This window comes from Ursus americanus, chromosome 26, assembly GCF_024610735.1.
Source record: "Ursus americanus isolate L20-20 chromosome 26, mUrsAme1.1.p, whole genome shotgun sequence".
Classification (NCBI taxonomy): domain Eukaryota; kingdom Metazoa; phylum Chordata; class Mammalia; order Carnivora; family Ursidae; genus Ursus; species Ursus americanus.
The window spans coordinates 33,466,833-33,487,148 of NC_142152.1; the positions used below are offsets into that span (position 1 = coordinate 33,466,833).

Genomic DNA, 20,316 nt, shown 5'->3' on the forward strand with positions numbered 1-20,316 from the left:
TTGTACCACACACGCACACACGCGTGCACACACACACACACACACACACACATGCTTAAATCCCTAAGCAGTGTATTACTTGGTCTTGCAGAGCATGGCTGCCTATTTTAATGCTACAATATATATTCTTCTGTGACTTCTTTCATCCAACGTTACATTTTTGAGATTCATTTACGTTGATGCAAGTCACTGTGGTCATTTTTATTGCCGCATACTAGTCCACTGTGGGAGTATCCCACACTGCACGTGTCTCTTCTGCTCTTTCGAGTGTGTACCTATGCGTGGAATTGCCTGTTGGAAGGGCGCTCACACCCTCTAGTCTCCTGGATGAAGCTAGTTTCCCCCCAAAGAGATTGTAATGATCTATGCTTCCGCTAGCGGTCAACGATAGTGTTCTGGTGGACCTCATTCTTGTCAACTCTAACGTTTGTCAGTTGCATGGGCGTGGTCTGTGGCTCCTTGCGGTTGTAAATCACATGTATTTGCTTACCATTGATGTGCAGATTCGTTCCATGTTTATGAACCATCTGCTTTTCCTCCGCTGTGAAATGTCTGTTTATGTCTTTTGCCTATTTTCAAACGGGCTGTTAGTATTTTTTTTTATTGATTCATAAGAGCTCACTATGGGTTTATAGGATTTTAATCTGATATCAGCTCTGTACGTTCAGAGATCTACCCGAAGTTTGGGATTGCCTTTGCAGTAAGATATTTCCCAATATTATCTTCTAAGAATTTCTTGTTTTGTCTTTCATATTTAAAGTGTTAAATCTTTCGTGTTTTAAGTATTTAATCTACCTGGCTTTGATTTTTGTGATTGCTCTAAGATGGTCGGCTCCCGGTTTTACTTTCTTCCCCACTTATTTGCAATGTCCTCTCCATCAGAAATCAACTTTCCATGTGTGAGTGGTTGTTTTTTTTCCTCCGAGCTCCCAGACTTTCTGTGTTGAGCACCAGTTTTTCCCATAATCCATTGCAGATCAATAGTTTTATAAATATAATAAAAATAAATTACTAGAAAAAAGAAATTTAAAAAGAAACACAAAATCAATGTCCCAAGTTTTTATTAATAGATTCAACGAACTTAAACTTACTCTGTCTGTTGCTATCCAAGTTTCCAAAGGTTTTATGTCTGTACTATTGTGGGCCCATGACGAACAGTTTGGGGGAGACAACAAGCAATGTACAGACTACATTTTGAGTCGTGTTACTCTGTTCTGCTCTACTGATATGTTTGTTTATTCCTGCTCTAATGTCACACAGTCTTTTTTAAAAAATTTTTATTTATTTATTTATTAACATGAGAGAAAGAGAGCGAGAATGCGAGCAGGGGAGGGGCAGAGGGAGAGGGAGAGAGAGAATCTCAAGCAGACTCCCTGCTGAGTGGAGCCCGATGTGGGGCTTGATCCCACGACCCCAAGACCACAACCCAAGCCAAAACCAAGAGCCAGATGCCCAACCAACTGGGTACCCAGGTGCCCCTCACCCAATCTTTTTAAAAAATGTGGTAAAATATTCATAACTTCAAATTTGCCATCTTAACCATTTTAAAGTATACATTTCAGTGGCATTAAGTACATTCACTCAATATACAGCCATCAGCACCATCCAACTCAGGAACTGTTTCAGAATCCCAAACTGAGCCTCTGTCCTCATTAAACAATGATTCCCCATCCCCCTCCTCTAGCCCTAGTAACCACCGTTCTACTCTTGTCTTTATTGATTTACTATCTCAGGTAGCTCAGATAAGTGGAATCATATGGTATTTGTGTCTGGCTTACTTCACAAGTGTAATGTCATCAAGGTTCATTCAGGTAGCACGTGTCAGAATGCCCTTCCTTTTTGGAATATTCCGGTATATGTGTGTACCATATTTGGTTTATCCATTCATCCATCAGTGGACCTATCGCAGAATATTGTGACTAATAATATTGTGAATATTCCACCTATGGAATAATAATAATTATTATATATATATACATATATATAAAAATGCTGCTATGAATATAGGTGTACAAATGTCTGTCTGAGTCCTTGCTTTCCATTCCTTTGGGTATATACCCAGAGTGGGATTATAGTTTGATGTTTAATGATTTTGAGTAAGCATTATACTGTTTTCAGAGAGGCTACCTACACCATTTTACAATTCCACCAGCAATACACAAGTGTTCCAATTTCCCCACATCCTTGCCAACACTTGCCATTTTCTTTTTTTGTGTATCATTTTGTTTTTAATAATAGCAATCTTAATGGGTGTGGTGTGAAGTGGTAATTTTTTTAAAGATGTATTTATTTACTTTAGAGAGAGACAGACAGAGAGAGCGCAGGGGCAGGGGAGCAGAGGGACAGAGTCTTAAGCAGACTCTGTGTCCAGTGTTGAGCCCGACGCGGGGCCTGATCCCACGACCCTGACATCCTGACCTGAGCCAAAAGCAAGAGTCGGACGCTCAACCGACTGTACCACCCAGGCGACCCTGAAGCGGTATTTTATTGTGGTTTTCCTTTGCGTTTTTGTAACGATTAGTGATTTGAGCGTCTTTTCATGTGCCTATTAGCCCTTTGTATACATTCTTTGGAGAAATGTCTAGTCAAGTCCTTTCTCATTATTTCATTGGGTTGAGGTTTTTTTGTTTTTAGTTTGTTTTTCCTGTTGAGTTGTGGGAGTTCTTTCATTTAATCTTAATTGCTATGGTTTTACAAGAAGTCTTGATAGCTGGTCGGGGAAATACACCCTGCCGCCAAACAGACCCATTCATGTCTGTTCTTTAAAAATGATTTGGCATTTTTTTTTTAAGAATTTTTTATTTATTTATGTGAGAGACAGCCAGCGAGAGAGGGACCACAAGCAGGGGAGTGGGAGAGGAAGAAGCAGGCTCGTAGCGGAGAAGCCTGATGTGGGGCTCGATCCCAGAACGCCGGGATCACGCCCTGAGCCGAAGGCAGACGCTTAACGACTGCGCTACCCAGGCTCCCCTGATTTGGCATTTCTTGGCCCTTTGCTCTTCCAAATAAACTTTGGAATCAGTTTGTTGAGTTTCTTTTTAAAAATCCTGTTTGGATTTTGGTTGGAATTGCCTGGAATATGTACATCAATTTGGGAATAGCTGATACATTTACAATAGTGAATCTTTCCGTCGTGAGCATGCTGGCTCACCACTTCCCTAGGTCCTTTAAAGTCTTTCAGTAAAGTTTTATTATTTTCCCCATAACGGCTTTCACATGTTTTGTTAGATTTACTCTTGGGTGTTGATATTTGCTCATGCTCTTATACGTGGTATCTTTTACAATTACATTTTTTAATAGTTACCAGTAAATAGAGACGCAACCAACTTCTACATATTGCGTTTGTATCCAGAAAACTTCCTGAACTCTCATACCAATTTTAATAATTTATCTGTAGATGATGCTGGGTTTTCCATCCAGACAATCCTTAGAGCTGCAAGAGTTTTTTTTCCTTCCTTTCCAATCTCTACACATTTCCATTTGCTTCCCCGCCCCCCCTTGTTCTAGTACACCGGCCAGTGTCATGTGGTAATAATGGGACTTCCTAGGCCTTGTTCCAGATCTTAAAGGGAGTGCTTTCAACATTTCATCATTGAGTATGGTGTAGGTTTTTTTATTCTTTTTTTCTTGTCTTGAGAAACAGAATCAATAGGAGATATATCTATATTATCTATTGTATCTTATATCTAATAGAGAAGAAATTGCTCAAGGGGTCATGGGGGCTGAGCAGTCCCACAATCTGTTATCTGAAAGCCAGAGACCCAAGGAAGCCAGTGGTGCGCTTTCAGTCTGAGTGAGTCGAGAGGCCTGAGAACCCGGAGCGCCAGTGGAGGTCCTAATTAGAAGACAGGAGACCAATGTCTCGGCTCAAACTGCCGGGCAGAAGGCAAGTCTCCCTCCCTCCGCTTTCTTGCTCTATTCAGGCCCTCCTTGACTTGGACGATGCCCACACGTGGGTGGAGGGCCGCCTGCTTTACTCAGCCCACTGATTCAAATGCTAATCTCATCTGGAAACACCCTCGCAGGCACACCAGGAATAATGTTTAACCAACTCTCGGGGCACCCTATGACCCAGTCAAGTTGACAAAAAAAATTAACTATCACAATATTCTTGTTTTTGTTACTTGTCTGTTTTATTATTTTTATTTTGTTAGTTGCTACTGATATTGTTCCCCACCTCCCCTCTTTTAACAATGCTTAAAAAGTATAAAAACCATTTTTAGTTCACAGACTATACAAAAGGATTTGCCAATCCCTGGTTTAGATTACTCCCATTCTCAATGAAGTTTTGCTGTTTGCTACAATATAGCGATGCCTGTGTGATTTCTTAAAGTACAAGTATCTTTGGAAGTGCTGAGTCAGAGACACAGCCACCACCCACCACGCTAACGTACGCCACCCAGTGTGAAATCCGCACTACCGCGTCTCCACCCACCAGATCTAGTGTCTTTTCAAACTAGGACCAACCTGGACCACACCAAGTGCCTCCAACACTCAGGCATTGTGACTCGGAAGGCTGCAGTTAGACTCTGGCTCTCTGTTGCTGCCCTCTTCTGGCTGGCTCGTTGTTGAGAATTTGCTGTGAGTCCTGGTGGAGTTCCGACAGCTCAAGATACCTCCGGGTCTGGTTGCTGGTCTGTAGACTTGTCAAAACCTGTACCAGTGGAAAGTACCAGGAGGACTCTTAACACTGGTTGTGATGGCCAAGTTTATTATTTCTTGTACATAATAAGGTTCTGAGACTTTTTCAGAGCAGGTATTATATATACAACAAAAAAAGAGTTAAGATGTAGTGAATGTTTACTATACGCCAAACATGGTTAAACAAGCATTATTTCACTTCATCCTTGTGACAACCACGTGAGCTCCATCTCTCTCGATTGCTCAGCTTTCCCCTTGGATAGGTGATGAAACAGAGACCCAGAGAGATTACATAACTTGGCCAAGGCCCACAGGTACTGGACTTGGGGCTGGAACGTGGGGCTCAGTGCATACTGATCTGACTCTAAAACCCACGCTCCTCACCTGCTACCCAAGGTTCCCAGTCTCTAGTAGGGTCTAGATCAGTGGGAATCCTATAGAGCCAGAAACTTGCAATTTTATCAAGCACTCCAGGACTCTGATGCAGGTGTCCTGGAGATCTATACTTCGAGAACACTGCCTCCCATAAATAGATACGGAACTGCTTCCAGCAGAAACATGTAACTATGTAACCCCAGAAGCCTGGTTCTGGGGTGGAACAAGATGCTGGGCCGACCTGCCTTCTTTGAACACAAGGGGAGATGAGAAGAAGTGATAACATGTAAGGCATTTTATCTCTTCCTGTCCCTCCGGCTTCCCTGCCCCAGACCCTGCCTAAGCCACAGAGAAGGGCGGCTTGGTCACATTTACCGAAAGAGGTAGAACATTCCCCTCCGCTGACAAAGAGCCCTGAGCAAGTGCATACTGGTTATACAATAATGCTCAAAATCTGAGGGGAAGCCTGGCTGCTCTGAGACACGGTGTCACATCTTAATCGAAAAACACATACTGCAAATCCACTTTCCTTTCTTAGACCCGGGGCTCAGGCTGTTGGATCTGGAACTGTTCATGGCTTGCTGGGCAGAGACAAAAGGAAAAACACTTTGTTATAATCCAAACACAATGAACTTGCCGTGAAACAAAGCAGCTCGGGCCACAACCATTCCTTGGCGTGCTCTGACTTTCCAGCCGCAAATCTATGTTTGGCAAGGAAGGGAATGGAAACTTCTCCCCACCTGGGTTTCCTTGAACTTCTCTATCTCTCTTTGGCTCCTGGGTGGGGTTGGCCATCATCCATGGAGCAGGGGTATGGGGCACACGCCTGTGAGGGCCGGCCACTGGTTCGTGCCCAGCAAAGAAGAAACGTGGCAGGAACAGAGCAAAAAGGATACCAGGCATTGTGCCGAGTGTTCGATACGATGGAATCTTCCCACAGCCCACAGAGGTGGTGGGATTATATCTTCATTTGACAAATAGACAACCGAGGCACAAATACACAGAGTAACTTGCCCAAGACCACCCAGATGATAAGAAGTAGAGCCGTGAATCGAACCCAGAGTTCTGGCCCCTTCCGCACAGCCATGTGCCACAGTAAGGGGCCCTGTCATCCGTGTTTGCCTTCGGAAGAGATCTTGCACTTCCAGTCCAAACAGGTTCTGCTAACAGGCCTTGGAGAAAGGCCACCTGCCCTCCGGCCCAAGAATAATGTAAAGACAATGAGCCATTTTTTAAAAATGAGAATACATATGTCAAGCACTTCGCCCAGCACCTGGTACTTCTTGAAGTACTCTGCAGACCTCCAGGCATCGTCAGGCCCCTGGCCAGGGTGTTCTGGGCTGTAGGAGGTTCCCTTGGCCACTGGGTAACAAACACGTCTCATGTGACTACAATGGATGGTCAAAAGAGGAAGAAAAAATAGTTTTGGACTCGAGAAAGTTAGAATCCAGCTGGGGAATTAAAATAATTTCATATTTAGAAAGAGGGATAAAAGCTTATTAATAGCCTCGCTATCCCTCAGGGTCCTCATTTCTAGTCCCGATCTTACTGACTAATAAACGGGTAGCATGGAGAAAACTTCCCTGGGCCTAGGGTCCTCAGTGGGAAAACGGAGACACTACCAGTTTTATTGTGCAGATCGCACGGGCGGTTGAGTCCTAAACAAACAGCACACGGAGCTGAGGGGAAAGGAGGTCCTAGGATTCGCCGGGCTTTCTTCAAGACCTGGCTTAGGAACTGAGGTCTGAAGGTGATGGGCACTTTGGAACTCTCAAGAGGAAATCGTGTTCCTGGTGCGTTTTTCCTCGCATTATGGAAAACCCAACTCAAACTGGTTTAAACACAAGTGGGATTTATTGACTCACAGACCCAAGAGAATCAGAGGGGGAGCGAGTCTGAGACACGGTGCGATCCAGGGGTTCTAAATCCATCATGGCGCCAGCACCGGGTTTGGGCGGGGGGGCTTTGGCGGTTGCCATTCGTGCATCTGTTTTGCCCAGTCTGTCTTGCTTATGATAGTCGAATGACTGGAGCAGTCCAGGGCTCACATCTACAGCCCTGTGGACCTTCTGTTCCCCATTCACAGGACAGTCCCAGGGGACATTCTGATTGGACCCTCGGAGGCCCCATGAACCACTCCCTGCATGCAGGGGATGGCATTATGTGATTGGCTTAGCTCGGGCCACAGGTTCCACCCCCAGCACCTTGGAGGAGAGTCCAGACTCTTGGAAGCACATGAATCCTCAAGTGGAAAGTGGGCCCTCTTGGGGGGTGGGACTTGGCAAGGAGATAGCTACAGTGCTCACATGGAGGAAATTACTCTTAGAAAATAAAAAGGGACAAGTAGGGGCGCCTGGGTTGCTCAGTCGTGAAGCGTCTGACTCTTGATTTTGGCTCAGGTCGTGATCTCAGGGTTGTAAGATCGAGCCCCATGCGCGGAGTCTGCTTGAAGAGTCTCGCTCTCCTTCTGCCCCTCCCCACTCTCTCTTTCTCTCTCTCCCCCACTCTAGTGAATAAATAAATCTTAAAAAAAAAAAAAAAGGAACGAGAAAGCAGTGTGTGAGAGCGAGCCCACCGTCTTGTTTGGCAGAGCGTTCTTGAGAGGGGTGGTGAGGGAGGAGAGAGGAGGTCCTGGAGCCAGCCATGCCAATCCCAGGGCTGGTCTTGTGTGAGCTTGGGAGTTTCAGCATTTACCAGCACCTCAGCAAATTCAGGAAGCACACTGGTTTCCTTCTATTATAAAGACTAACCCTTAATTCATCAAAGTGAGTATTTACTCCACCCTAAAACATTCAGTGGGGGAATAGAAAAGAGGGGAGCCCACTAGGACCTGAGTCTGGGCTGGAGGCTCTTCCTGCATCTTCTTTACTGCCCCAACCTCCCTCTGAGACAGGAAGCATGACCCCATTTCACAGATGGGGAAGGAAAGGGAAGGGCAGTTGAGTCACTCAGCCAACAGATAGGGAGAGGGGAGGTTTGAGGCCCCAGGGCTGCTTGACTCCAAAAGCCCACAAGCAGGGAATTGAGTTGGGATTTTCTCCAGTTTGGGGGAATTCATTGTCCTGTGTGTCACAGCAAGCGCCGGACTGATGACCCTTCTGCCCGGTGACTCCCGCTGTGGAGCGCGAGCTTGTCCTCAGCCACGTTCATGCCCAAAGACATTGAGGAATGTGGGGCTCTGGAGGCAGAGGGTGACTCATGCCCAGGGGCCCTGTTCACACCTGCCCCACCAGGCCCGAGGCAGGAAGCCAGGCCAGGAGAAGCAAGACAGCCTGAGCACCCTGTCCTGGCCATTGTCACCACCAACCCACCCCCCCAGCTTCCACTTGAGCAGCTCTGCGTTCTCTGCTCAGTGCTTTACGTAGAGTGTCTCTCCCACAGTCGTGAAGCTCTTTCGAGCCTGGCTACTGCCCCCATTCTATAGCTGGGCAAACCAAGGAACAACCGTGAAGGCTGAGGTCACAGGAAGGGCCGTGTGTCTTCTCATCCCGATGTCATAGGGGAGCCCACCGCTCAGACGTGGCCCACGGATGTCACAGGGCTTGCAAGTGACCAAGTCAGGATTCAAAGTCATGCTCTGCCCGACTCCAGAGCCTGGATGAAGGGCGGTGCTGGAAAGGGTGGCCTGTAACTTAGGGAAATCCTGGAGGGAAGCCATTTGGCCTCGTGGATCTCCCTGTGAAGAGAGGATCTCACGTGCTCCCAGAGAAGCTCGTGATCCACTTTGTTGGAATAAACACGGGTCCTTTCAAGGGTCATCTGTGTACGCTGATGTCACCATCCCTTTCCCCTCCTCCCCACTTTCCCCCACTTCCCCAGACACCTCCCAGGAGCCCCCCCCAACAACAAGCCCTGGGAGGATCCACGTCAGAGGGGCTCCCTGTGCCTGGGAATTTTACACCTGCGACAGGTACAGTGCCAACTCCCGGGAGCCTTGGCCACCTCACCCCCAAGACGAGGCGGATGCTGAGAGTAAGCCTTTTATTTTCTAAAGCCACCTCCAACAAAAGCAGGGAACCAGGAAGGCGAAAGGTCCGAGGGAGCCCTCACAAGGTGTAACAACAGCTGCGGGGGAAGGCCACCGCGGAGAGGCGGATTGCCCCCCTTTCCTTCAGGCTCTGTTTTTAGCCTGTGTTTTTCAGAGCAAGTAGGTGCCATGGTGATAGGTGCCATAGAAATAGACGGGGCACCCCGCCTAGTGTGGGGCTGCCGAGCCGTTCCCATGGAAATGCACCGAGCGCTGGGCCGAGCCCAGGCTTCGGCGGCACGACAGGACCCCCCAGGGGCCCCGTCACACCTGCCAACTGCTCAGTCAGGGGACAAGGTGCCGCGGGAGGCTGGCCCCTGGAGGCTCCTAACTTTCTCCCTGTGACCGTCTGAGGTCTCTGCTGGTGTCCCTCCGAGGGCACCCGTGGGGGCCCTTCTCTCTGGGGCCTCCCACGGAACTCCCTTCGGGGGCTCAGCCTTTGCCCAGCACCGCGAGCATCGAGGCAAACCGCGGCCTCTGAACCACTGCCCTGCCATTGGGAGCACACGGTCCCCTGCACTGTCCCCGTCCTGCCCACATGAGGAACCGGCATGAAGCATGGTGTCACGCAATGGGTGACAAGGAGCTTGTAGTGCAGGCTCTGGGTCCCAAAGGCTGGTGGTCGGGAATACTCATAAAAGGAAATCTCAGAGAATCTCCACCAGAACACAGAACGGGGGCATCATCAGGTCTGAGAGCGTGGTTTTCAGTTTGTGAAAGCTCCGGCAGTTGGGACGGAGGCCCAGCCTCGGCTATTTCTGGACGCAGCCTTAATGGGACTGTAAGGCCCTTGGAAACAACTGCCCAGGCCATCCGGGAGCGTTCACACAGCCGTCTCTGCACAGCTGTCCATAGATGTCTGTACATGAAACAGGTCCAAGCTTAGCTCATTTTTACTTGGGTTTAGACCAATTACGGTGTCTTCTGAAATGTGACCCACGGCTACTTATGCGCTTTAAACCTGAATTATACGAGGCCTGGTATAAGAGGATTAAGTCTAAAGGGCTTGTGTTATTTTATCTGCCCCATTATATCTTCTTCTGGACTGGCGCTCTGTTACTATATGTATTTGTTGCCATACAATTCTGCTCTCAGGTGGCATGCTTCCTCCAGGGTAGGGCAAGTGTAATTCTGGACCAATGTATGGTTCTGAGACCAAGAACTGACCAACTAAGAGTCAATATCACTCTGAACGAAACACACACACACACACTCCAACAAAGGAATTTTTAAAAAGTTAATAATCAATACCACCATCAACTCATAAATTATTGCCTAATAGTAGATACAAATTGTGACAACCACAGACCTGGAATGTCTGTCCTGGGGCGTCCGGGTGGCTCAGTCGGTTAAGCATCTGCCTTCGGCTCAGGTCATGATCCCAGGCGCGTGGGGTCGAATCCCGCATGGGGCTCCCTGCTCAGCCGGGAGTCTGCTTCTCCCTCTCTCTCCTTCTGCCTCTCCTCCTGCTTGTGTTCGCGCTCGTACACTCGCTCTCTCTCTCTCAAATAAATAAATAAAATCAAGAAAGAAAGAAAGAAAGGAAGGAAGGAAGAAAGAAAGAAAGGAAGAAATGTCTATCCTGGCATGTCTGGCATTTGACACAAAGGGACCATGGCCCAAAGAGCCAAAGTGCTTTTCAGTTTGGTTCGTCGAATCTTCTATGTCGTGCCCGAGTATTACCACTAGGCAAGGCATTTCCCAGCAGTGGAAGTACCTGGAGCTTCCAGCCCCTCCAAGGGGAGAGCGGTGTGCACTGTGACCCTGAAGTAGGCTTGTAGGTCATGCCATTCGTTGAGCTGTGCAGTGGAAGGGTAGCTAGACGTTAAAGCAACCGTTTGGTTCCCCGGGACTCACCCATGGAACTCCATGACAGCATTTACTGTTAGTAACATCATATACTTAACCCCCATCTGGACGCCTGTGTCACGTTTCGTGGCTCCGGGAATTTGCTCTGACACACCCTTCCAGAACCTCTGTATTAAATACGCACACACGCGTGCTCTAGTTTTATAGGCCAAGCAAATGATGAAACAGAAGGGTTTGTCCTGTTTGCCCATAGCCATGTCATACCTTGGAGTTTTGCCACTAGGCTGGATTGCTTTATTTAGCTAAGTAACCAAAAGCAGATTTACTTTGAAGAATGAGCTCTCAAATATTCTATAACTCTCTAAGAATGGACATTCACAGCCACGTCTGGCAGAGAGTTTTTCCTAAATTTCCACAGAGCCGTAAAGTGAATGTTTGGCCATGTGAAGCATAGATGCAAAAAATTTCCTTTTGCAAGATAAGCTCCTTTTCATGGAGGTGTAACAGGAACCCCGAGCTGGAGAATATTTGGTATTGAATTCAGGACACACACCGATGCCAGTGTCACTTTTCACAGCAACAATCTAAAACTAAAGATTTAATGTAATGCACCCTAACAATCGCGGTTTTCTCTGTTTAATTTAAATTTTATGTTGTGGTAAAGCTGATAGAACATAAAATTAACCCTCTTAACCAGTCCTAAGTGCACAGTTCAGTGGCATTGAATATGTCTATTATAAGTACAACTATCACCACCCCCACCTCCAGAACTTTTCATCACCCCAAACTTACAATCTGTTCCTGCTAGACACTAGCTCCCCATTGCTCCCATCCCAGCCCGTGGCAACCACCCTTCTGCTTTCTGTCGCTATGAATTTGACTACTCCAGGTACCTCTTATAAGCAGCATCGTACAGTATCTGTCCCTTGTGATGGGCTTGTTTTACTTACCATAATGCCTTTTTTCCCCCTCAAGATTTGTTTATTTGAGAGAGAGAATGAGAGAGCACGAGCGGGAGGGGCAGAGGGAGAGGGAGAGATAATCCCAAGCACACTCAGCACTGAGCGTGGAGCCCGATGCGGGGCTCGATCCCATGATCCCGAGATCACGACCTGAGCAGAAACCAAGTCGGACGCTCAGTCAGCTACACCACCCGGGCACCCCACTTATTGTAATGTCTTTAAGCTTCATCCGTGTCATAGCATCTGTTAGAATTTCCCTCCTTTTAAAGGCTAAATAATATTCCATTGTAGGTGTATGCCCTATTTTGTTTATTACAATTAAGTTTTTCAGTATGTGTTTCTCATCATTTTTAAGTTTTCAGACAATCACAAAGTGACAGAAATATTGCAACGGTGGTACAAAAAAAACCACCTCTTTTTTTTCTTGAACTTCTTGGGAATAAGTTGTCCAATACTCCATCATCTTCCAATACTTTCCTGTGTTTTTCCTGCAAACAAAGACACCTCCCCTCCAATCACAACACAGCCACCAAAACCAGGAAACAAGATGCACCAATTATTGCAGTCGTGTCTTTTATCACAAGAGCATCCAGTTCAGAATCCCTCTTGGATTTAGGTGTGTCTGTTTAGTCTCCTTCAGTCTAAAAGTATAGCCTTTCAGTGTTTCCTTGACTTTCACGACCTTGACACTTTTAAAGATCACAGATATTGTAGAACGTCCCTTGTGGCGGGAATATCATAGCAGTGACACTGCCTTCTTCTCCTTGTACCCTACCAAAGGGTCCGCCATTTTGGTTTGCTCCTATACTTTAATCACATGATTAAGGTGGTGTCTCCCAGGTTTCTCCACTATAAAACTAGTCTCTTCCTCTTTGTAATGGATAGGTATTTTATGGGGAGGTCCTTCGATATCCCAGGCAGAGATAAGGAGTATATATGTACACACACACGTGGGTACACTACTTACCCTATGATGCTACATGCCAGGCTGCCATTCTCTGACCCTAGGAAGCATCCCTCCTTGCCCTGATCAGGCCGTGACATCACAGGCCAGGCCACCCTCCCCAGGGATGTCCTCCTCATCACTTGAGCTCCAGTGCCCTGCTTTGGGCCACCATGGTTCCTGTCCTCCTTCCCCCACCATGGACTCCTACCTCCCTCAGTTCTACCTAATGACTTTAGGACTGAATTGTTTAGGACAGGGAAGTAAAAGGAGCACCATTGGCTTTGGTTAAAAGTACGTGTTTCGTTAACAATCTTCTGCTTATCAGGAGCGTGTGTATCTGACCTATTAGATAAACAATACTAAACAGGACTGCCAGCATTTCCTCTAATTTTTTGTCTCTGTTATTATAATGAAAGAAATTTATTAGATATTTGGACAGTTAGGATGGCTCCTTCCTTAGGGCAACATCTAGTTTGCAAATGTGCCGTTGTATTTAGGCTGTCACCAGCCACTCTCTTGGCAAACGTTGAGCAACTCCCACCACAAAAATTAATGAGTGAAGACAAGGTCTGTACACCTACTTATTCTGTGCTTCCATTTTCAAGTTGTGGGACTCTGCGCAAGGGATCCAGGGGACCTCGACAGAAACCAGAAATGGAGTTTTGTATTTCTATGAATTTGCTTATGCTTGTGAATAAGTGAGATCTTCCTGGCCGGACTACGAACATCAAGGAAATGGACTGGGTCTCCTACTATATTTTTTTGGTACCCTTCAGGGTCAGGTGCTAAGCACAATCCTGCTTCTGGCGTGGGTACTCCCCGTGCTTGTTAACCGACAGAACCATGATGACTTCATCATGGCCGTCAGGGAGAAAGGGTGTGAGTTTCAAATGCCAATGGATACTTGTTGGGTTTTATCCTCCTTGACCTCCATGACCACAAATTCCTCCTTGTAATGCTGGCTTCCCTGGGCTTCTGAGCTGTATGGTTTCTCTCCTGCCTCCCTGGCTCTCTCATCACGGTTGCCTTTGTGCATGTCACTTGCTCTGCCTGTCTCCCCCAACAGTGGACATTTATTGGGTGTTTTCCAAGATACAGCAAAGAATAAAGCAGATCGGAAGTCCTTCCCTGGAAGAACTGAAGGGAAACAGAAAGCCTTCCCCCTTATGTGTGTGTGTGTGATCTCTTATCCTCATTTCTTTTTTTTTATTTAAGATTTATCTATTTATTTGAGAGAGAGAGAGGGAGAGAGAGAGCACAAGCAGGGGGAGCAGCGGGGGGAAAAGCAGACTCTGTGGAGCAAGGAGCCTGACACAGGACTCGATTCCAGGACCCTGGGATCATGACCTGAGCCAAAGGCAGAAGCTTAACTGACTGAGCCACCCAGGCGCCCCTCGTAGCCACATTTCGGCAGAGCAACTGCTGCGGCTGCCCGGAAGGGTGGTGAGCGCTGGCTGGTCCAGCCCAGCAAATGAAGGGTTAAGGCACCTGCTCTCCTTCAAGTTTCTCGTCTAGGAGTGAGACTTTCTGTACGCTCATCTTTCAGCAGGTCTCCCCTCTCCTCTGCCAGACTCCTACTTTGCCTGCCCCAAGGTCCGGTCCCCTACCTGCGCCCAGAGCCTTCTTCGTAAAAGGCAAGTCTTACCGAGTCCCTCTACCGCGAATCTGCTGCGAACACCATGACTTCCCCCTCACTCTTTGGAGCGCTCAGGAGCTGGCTTCTTCTTGCCCTCCCAACCCATGTTCCCCAACCTCCTCCCTTATCTCAAATATCCCAGCGGCACAGGAAGCCGGTTACCTTTGCAGGCCTCCCTGCTTTGGCTCATGCTGTCCCCTGGCCTGGAAAGCCCCCTCCCCACCCGTCTGCTAGTCTGACCCCTGCTCTTCCTGGTGGACCCAGCCTCTTTTCCTCCCCCACTCCCAGTCCATGTGGCTTGGGAGTGCTCAGCACACGGTGTTACAGCTACAGAAGCCAGATACAGCCATGATTATGTGCTTCGTGTCTGTCTCCGGGGATGGTAGACCCCCACGAGCATGGGCTGTGGCTGTCTTATGCCCCGCAGTCCATGCAGCATGCTGGGTGCGGAGTGACAAACAGCCAAGGCTTCCAGGGCACTAAGTGTGGACCCGGCCAAGAACTGTTCTAAGAATCTCACATGTGTCAGCTCATTGAGTCCCTCCCACAATTTCAAGAGACTCTGGCTCTGGAATCACCTTGTGTGGGTAGAAGGGAAGGTCCCTGCTACACCTACTGAGGATGTGATTCCTTTTTTTTTTAGATTTATTTATTATTTTAGAGAGAGGAAGAACATGAGTGGGAGGGGCAAATGGAGAGGGAAAGAGAATCTGAAGCAGACTGCGCTGAGCGCGGAGCCTGACATGGGGCTCAATCTCAGGACCCTGAGATCACGACCTGAGCAGAAACCAAGAGTCAGATGTTTAACCAACTGTGCCACCCAGGCGCCCCAGGATGTGATTCCTATTAACACCAGAGGATGGATGGCGGGATGGATGGATAGGTGGATGGATGGATGGATGGATAGATGGATGGATGGATGGTACATAAAGACATAGACATAGAAAGGTAAATATCCGCCAAATAAGCATGAACTTAGAGTTTGTTCTTGGGGTTGCGCTCTACCATTTACTAGTTATGGGATTTTAGGGAGCTTCTTTGATCTCCCCAAGACCCATTTCTTGTCCATAATGGGGTTAACAATGTCTTCTTTGTGGGGCAGTGGTGAGGAACCAATGGTTGTAAACCAGCGAGGGGAGAGGGTCTGGCACGGTGCCTGGCCCACTGTGGGTTCTCATATATGGTGGGTGGTGACTGCTATCATTTATTACATGATTGGGCATATTCTCTGGTCGTGTATTGAAAGCACTTCTTTGGCGGAAGCCAGTGAGCATGTACTTCATGCTGTTTGACCCCCGCTTCGAGGGGACGACTCTGTAAAGTAGGGGTTCTCAGCCCTCTTTCCCTCCCGACATGAGCAGTGGGTGATATTCATGTGTCTGGCACACTCCCAGGGTGCATTTCACAGGGCAGGAGTGCCAGCTACACTCGTTTGTCTCCAGGCCAGGGAAGCAACATTATTACAGGAATGAGCTAGATCCACTTAAATTTATATTAAAACAATAAATAAATAAAAGAAACGACAGGCAATCACCCTCAGGTTTTGGTGTTTGGGCTACAGTTTATTTGCAAAACAGCACCCCACGTCCACCTGCTGTCTTAGTGAGTAATAACAATGAGGAGCAAGGGCTACCAGGTGCCCCTGGGCTCTCTCATTTCGGTAGGTTTGGGGTAAAATCCATTCTGTCCTACAGCTATGAAGTGAAGGCCATTATCAGAGGGGTCTGGCCACCATCCCCACCTGATTATGGAATGGTTCTCTCTTTGACCTTTGTTGAGTGCCTGGCTGAGGTGCTAAGCCTTCTGCTGCAACCCTGGGGCACTACAGACATCAGGACGTCAGCTGGTGCGATGCATGCCTGGCCGAGAGGTCAGGCCTGCCACGTCCCAGAGGGCTCTCTCCGTCCGGCAGGCAAGCTCAGGCTTGACCTGCCAAAGCAGCTGCTTTAATACTGAGTATCTTCAACCCTCCTCACCTGACCCTCCAGGCAAACACCCCCCTCAGCCCTGTGGGACCAACTGTCCTCTCCTGTGTCCCCGAAGCACTTTGTTCTGTGGCTATTAAAGCACTCACCGTCGGTTTAAAATACATCTCTACCCCTTCCAGGGCAATTATTTCTTCTCTTTTGTTTGTTAGAGATTTCATACAATCTCAAATTCTTCATTAAAATAGCTGTGGGGTTTGCATGGCTTTCTGTCTATGAAATTGAAAACACACAAATCGGTGGTTTAGAATCTCATTGGGTCCTTCTCTAGACAGAAAGAGCCGTGGAAGGGACCCTGGGTGGCTCAGTCCGTTAAGCATCTGCCTTCGACTCAGGTCATGATGCTGGAGTCCTGGGATCAGGATCGATCCCCACATCAGGCTCCCTGCTCAGCAGGCAGTCTGCTTCTCCCTGTCCCTCTGCCCCTACCCCTGGCTTGTCTCTATCTCTGTCTCACACCCACTCTCTCTGTCTCTCTCAAATAAATAAATAAAATCTTTAAGGAAAAATCTTGCTTGTCTAGAACTTTCACTGTGGTCACTGCCCTGGATTCCTGCTTTCAACCATTCTGCAGTCAGCTAGTCATTCAACAAACACCAAACTCCCACTTTTGCATCAGGCACAGTGCTGGGCGCACGGCATATTGAGATGAAGGAGACCTGGGCTGTGCCTTGGAGGTTGACACGATGTGACTGTCTAGCCCTAGATTTTTTTATAATTGTATAGGTGACATACAATGTTATATTAGTTTCAGGTGTACAAATATGGACTCAATAATGGATATGCATTACTCAGTGCTCCCCGTGATAGTGACAGTCACCGTCTGTCCACCACACAAAAGGACTGCAATATTATTGACCATATTCTCTATGCTATACTTCTCATCTCTGTCATTTTTTCCCTTTCTTCATCTACCTAGCCCTAGATTCTGCTGACATGTCGAAACCTCTTTCTATTTTACCGGCCAAAATGGGTTTATTCGGAGATAGCAGAGAATTTCAGTTCAAGATGAGCAAGCTCTGGCCAAACCACCCGCAAGTCCAGAGGCGAGTCCGGGGAACAAATGAGAGGGAGCTCTTTTCCAGAGAAAAGGGGGAGGTTGGAAGGGCTGTTACAGAAACAAAAAGTCCATCGGCGCCCACTCGGGGTAGAAGGGTAGTGGCTCTTCATTGGCTGAGCGGTGACTGTCACTGACCAGGCGGTTGCTCTTCCTCCTGCTAGGGCAGTAAAACAGAAGCTAAACAGTATCGGACTTGCAAGGTGTAGATCTTCTGTGGGGTCTGCCCAGAGGTAGGGTGGGGGCGCGAGCGCCCCCTGCTGGCCTCCCAACCCCATTCTAAACTAAACTATAAACTGAAACGAAAGATTGCCTTTTATTAATTTTCACAGGGAGTCAACACACAGGATTCCTTCCTGAGTGTAATTTCCTGGAACTTTGACACCACCTCTATATTTCAAAATCTACAGTATTTTATTCATTCACCAAAAATCTCTGTAAGGCACTGTACCTAGAGTCGTAGGGGGGTGGGGCAGGGGATATAAAGCAGAAAACATAAAATCCATTCCTTCTGGGCACCCAATTCTAAATAACAGGAGTCACACGTAGACAGAAAATCTGGCCTCTTGTTTCATTTGTGATTACACGTGGCATGCCGTTGTCTGCCCTGGGACAGGCCCAGGAGGTGGCCCTGCTCTCCGAGTACTTGGGGTCTCCCCGGGAAAGAGAAAGGGGGGATTCAGAGTCAAGTATAACATCAGGCCAAAGTCAGTGGCTCAAAGAACAGTCTGGGGGCACAGAGGCCCAGCAGCAGCCAGTGTGGGCCCCGGGGGCTGCTGCCTGGAGGGGGAAGATTCCAACCAGTTCTGAGGAGAGGGAGGGATAGAGGACATTCCAGGCTAGGTGAGGGGCTTGAGCAAAGGTCTTGAAAGTTTAGGAATTTCTCATTAGAAACTAAGACAGGAGGGGCACCTGGGTGGCTCATCTAGCTCTAGGATTCAGCTCAGGTCATATCAGGGTCGTGGGATTGAGCCCCGCATTGACTGCACCTTTGGTGGCGGGGGGGAGGGGGGGACGGGGGTCCACTTGAGATTCTCTCCCTCTCCCTCTTCCTCTGCCCCTCCTCTCTCTCTCTCTCCCTCTCTCTCTCAAAATGAATAAATAAAATCTTTTTTAAAAAAAGAAAAGAAGAAAGCAAGCAAGCAACTGAGACATGAAGGGAGTGGAAATGTGGGTGGGGAGAATTTGCTCCAAACGTCGCCCACTCGGGGCAGGACCAGCAAGGGTGAGAGGGGAGGTGATAGGTACCCGATGCCGAATCTGCCACCTTGGGGGAAGCTGTGCCTCTCATTTCGTCCCCCTTCTTTCCTTCACCCAGAGTCTGGCCCCTTTCAAGGACGGCATGATAACCTTCACAGTCCGCCTGAAGGCCTGCCTTCCCCCTGCCATTAGGAGCTTGATTCTACAAAGGAAACCCAACATCAGGCATGTGTCCGGCATGGCTGGGGGTAAGTGGTGCCAGATGTTTTAAAAAGAAGGAAGAAAAAAATCCCTGGAAATACCAGCTGTGCAGGGCCCAGGAATTCCTGAGGTTTCCAGCTTCTGCTTGGGAAACAGGAAGTAAGGGCAGGAGGGTATTACTTCTGGTCACTACTTAATTTCGCAGAAGGAGCTCTGGCACGTAGGTCAGAAGACTCAGGTGAGAAAACCTTATTGGACGGCTCAGCACCAACAGTTCTGCTCAGTCACCCCACACGGGGAGAACTGCCAATGGCCCCAGATGATGGGGCCCGCTGGGTTTTCCCTCCAGGGAAAGGTGCCCCCAGATGACACTGCATTTTAACTTGGCTTTGATTCGGACTAAGTTTCCCTGTTTTGGTCTCCTCCGGGGGCGCCATCTCCCCAGACTCTTCCCAGAGTGACGCGGGACATGCAAGGCTCTGAAAGGTCCTGTGAAAGAAAACAGACATCAAAGTTGCCCCTGAGCCCAGTGCCAGCAAAATTTCATGACGAGGAAGACTTTTCTGGTAATGGGAACCGCCAGAGGGGAAACCGGCAGCGTGGTTTCCAGCGCTACAGCAGGACGGTTTTCTTTGTTGATTGACATGTCTGGCTCTGTGGCTATTTCTGGGCCCATAGAATTATCTACTGTTGCACAACGAAGCACCTCCAAACTCAGCAGCTTAAACCATATTCTGCAGGAGGCTGTGCTTAGCAGGGTGGGTCTTCTGCTTCATGTGCTGTCCTGCCTGCTGAGGCCGGACCGTCTGTGATGGCTCCTTCCTCACGTGTCTGGAGTGTCCACTGGGAGGATCGGGAGCAGCCGGGGCTGGCCTAACGCTTCTCTGTCGCCGTGAAGCCTCCCCAGCAGTGGTAGCCCAACTTCTTTACAAGGTAGCACAGGATTCCAATTAGCACATATCAGACACCTGCTTGTGTCACATTTCCTAACGTCCCATTGTCAAAACAAGGCATGCGGCGAAGGACAGCGTCAACAGGGAAGGGGCCTCTTGGGCTGTGAACATGGGGGAATGTGCTTTATAGAAAACCATAATAGTCTCCCACAACCCCTCACACACACACATGACGTACCAGCGAACACCAGCTGAACCCCACTGCTCGCTAGGACTTCGGGGAGCCAAGAGAGCCGAATGCATCGGAGAGCCTGGGTGCGAGTCCCCGCTTGGCTCCTTACTGGCCATAGCTGTGGGTGAGCTGTGTGACCTCTCTAAGCTCACCTGGAAACTGGAAGTAACAATACAATCCTCCCTAAGGAGCTGTTGGGAGGAATAATTGAGCTCATGTGGCTAAGACGGTCCATCCAAGTTGGCCACTGTCATGGAATGTGCCATGAGGAAAGACGCTCATTTTGCAGAATGGCTGGAACCCTCCAGTGTGGGACTATGTCTTCCAGGCCCTTACATCAGATTAGGAACAT

General features: G+C 48.3%; 1 protein-coding gene across 12 annotated transcripts in view; it reads left to right on the plus strand.

Moving 5' to 3' along the window:
- Positions 1–20,316, plus strand: part of DGLUCY (D-glutamate cyclase) — a 73,768-nt gene that overhangs the window by 10,501 nt on the left and 42,951 nt on the right. For 11 of the 12 annotated variants that reach the window (XR_015721859.1, XR_015721860.1, XR_015721861.1 and 8 more), the window contains exons 3-4: positions 17,301–17,427; positions 18,757–18,886. Coding sequence is in view for 8 of the 12 variants with exons in the window: in XM_045807617.2 (XP_045663573.2) it covers positions 18,781–18,886 (106 nt within the window). In the remaining 4 variants the exon portion in view is untranslated. The remainder of the gene's footprint in view (positions 1–17,300; positions 17,428–18,756; positions 18,887–20,316) is intronic. The other variant, XM_045807616.2, reaches the window with a different exon arrangement.